Source organism: Gossypium arboreum, chromosome 5, assembly GCF_025698485.1.
Source record: "Gossypium arboreum isolate Shixiya-1 chromosome 5, ASM2569848v2, whole genome shotgun sequence".
NCBI classification, from domain to species: Eukaryota; Viridiplantae; Streptophyta; class Magnoliopsida; order Malvales; family Malvaceae; genus Gossypium; species Gossypium arboreum.
Genome location: NC_069074.1, coordinates 34478220 through 34480933, shown reverse-complemented (window position 1 = coordinate 34480933; position 2714 = coordinate 34478220). Strand labels below are relative to the sequence as shown.

Below are 2714 nucleotides of genomic sequence, written 5' to 3'. Positions count from 1 at the left end.
ACAAGCAATATATCTGAGATGAGTTTGTTACCTGAAGGAGTGCATATCATCACATTACCTTTGCCCTCTGCCTGAATACATTGTCCATTTCCAATTTTTACTCTAGTCTTACAGCTTCTGTCTAGAGATTTGAAGATAGGTTCATCTGGTGACATGTGGTTGGTGCAGCCACTGTCAATGAGCCACCCTTTTGTAGCCTTCCCTTTTTCAGCTAAGCATGAAACTGCAAACACTTGTTCTTCATTATCACTGCCTTGTTCAGCTACACGAGCCTCAGCAGCCTTGTGTTGTGGTTGATTCTGACCAGGTCTGGCTTTTTCTTTACACACCTTTTCAACATGGCATCTTTTCTTGCAATGTTGACATATGGCATCTGGCTTGAACCAGCATTTTGCCTCTAGGTGACCAGGCTTCTTGCAATGCCTGCACTGTCTATCCCATTTTCTTGGAGCATCTGTTTTGGACCTATCCCTCCAATTCTTCTTGCCTTTGTAGGCAGCATTACTCGAGTTAGGCTTGACTTTGGCCTGAAATGCACCCTCCTGATGCTCCTCTATCCTGCTGGCTCTTCTTTGCTCTTGAGCATATAGAGCATTGATAAGCTCAGTCAGAGAGATCCTTCTCAAGTCCCTCGAGTCCTCTAAGGAGGATATCTTTGCTTCATATCTCTCTGGTAAAGTAGAGAGAACCTTCTCAACTATCCTTACTTCATCAAACTGCTCACCAAGGAGGCTTATACTGTTTACAATAGCCATTATCCTGTCAGAGTATTGCTTGACAGTTTCCTCTTCTTTCATTTTCAAATTCTTGAAATCCCTTCTCAAATTTAGAAGCTGCTGCTGCCTAGTCCTCTCAGTGCCTTGGAATTCCTTCTTCAGCTTGTCCCAAGCCTGCTTCGGGGTCTCACATGTCATGATCCTAGTGAAGATCACATCAGAAACACAGTTCTGAATACAGGACATGGCCTTGTGCCTCTTGGTCCTCTCATCTGCATGTTGCCTCATCTGAGCCACAGTGGGATTGGCCCTCAGTGGAGCAGGCTCAGCATCCGAGTTCACCACTTCCCACAGATCAAACGCCTGAAGGTATGTTTTCATCTTGACCAGCCAAATATGGAAGCCTTCACCACTAAAGACTGGTGGAGCTGCAGGAGAAAAACTTGAGAAAGCCATTTGAGTTACACACCACAGGTCTTCTAAGACAAATGCTCTAGATACCAATTGTTGGTGTCAATGAGCGTGCAAGCAACTGGTCCAGCTATAGCTTTGGCAGCAAGTCACGATTCTTGCTAACCAAGCAAGGAGAATTCGAGCAAAAAGAAAAGAAGAAGAAAGAAAACAGAAGAAGAAGCAATGGAATCAGTTGAGAAACTTAATGAAAAAGATGTGTATTACAACATTCATAATCAGCATGTTGCCATTACATATGAAAACTAAAGATGAAGTGTACAAGTCAAAATGACTACCAAATCACATACCTAACCCCACTCTATTACATTGAAAAACAGCAAGTTAATTGTCCAAGTTGTATTGCTGAAATTTCAGTCAATCAGTCAATGGATTACATCAAAATATTACCAACTAAGTTGAAGAAACAAACTCGATTACAAAATAACAAAACATTAGTTCAAATCTAACAGCAACAATAAACCAAAGTTGCTGCATGCTTGTCACGAGCTTGTATGGCCAACTTCCAACTGCACTAGCTTCATACCAGCTGCATGGAGATCAGCTTCAACAAATACCCTCATGGTTTGGAAGGTTGGATAAAGTTTTACACTTGAATCTTCGAAATAACAATTTGACAGGTGTAATTCCTCCATCAATAGCCAACTTGTCCAATTTAGAGAACTTGGATTTGAATCATAATCTCATTCATGGAAACATCCCACATGAGATAAGTAAATTTCTTAATTTGAAGAAACTTCGTCAGGCTTCTAACCAACTTTCTGGTTCCATTCCTGCTGTCATTTATAATATTTCCTCTTTGCAGATGATTTCTGTAGCATCCAACAATCTATTTGGCAGTTTACCAAAACATATATGTCGTCATCTTCCCAATCTTGAGGCACTTTATTTGGATGGAAATGAGTTTTCAGGTCAAATTCCAAGTATAGGTGAATGCAAGAATCTTCAAGGGTTACAATTAAGCACCAATAGATTCAATGGCAGCATTCCAAGGAAAATCGGAAGTCTAACCAAACTCAGGACAATATTTTTGTATGATATTAATTTGGAAGGTAAGCTTTTCTCTTTGGATATTTTTCTTTGATTGAAACAATTGTTTTTAATAAAATAGAAATAACATTTTTAGGATGGAAACTAACTATCCGAATCTTAAAAAGGCATTCAAACTAGATTAAATCATGTATTAAATTATATATTAGCATAAATTAAATGTTTAATGATAAATTTGGCCACTAACATTTGCATATTTTGTCAAAATGATCCTAATTGTATTTTTAAGCTTTTTTGTCATCAATCTTTATTTTTTTTCAATCTTCTTTTCTAACAGATTTAATGAAAGTACCATTAAAAAGTTAACGGGATGATGTGGAATTTCATATGTGGAATATTTTAATGAGATCTAATTTATTACTTAAGTAACCGAATAAGATAAATACATGTGGAAAATAATAAAATGAATAATACATTAAATTAAAAAATAACCCTTAATTTAAAGAAATTAAATGTAATTATCAAAAAAATTAACTC

At 37.3% G+C, this 2714-nt stretch overlaps 1 protein-coding gene across 1 annotated transcript; it reads left to right on the top strand.

Annotated features, from left to right (window-relative positions):
* Nucleotides 1–1662: 1662 nt before the first annotated feature.
* On the top strand, nucleotides 1663–2271 carry LOC128292648 (LRR receptor-like serine/threonine-protein kinase GSO1). Its single transcript, XM_053027535.1, has one exon. The coding sequence runs from the start codon at nucleotides 1663–1665 to the stop codon at nucleotides 2269–2271; it is 609 nt and encodes a 202-aa protein (XP_052883495.1).
* The last annotated feature ends 443 nt before the right edge of the window (nucleotides 2272–2714 follow it).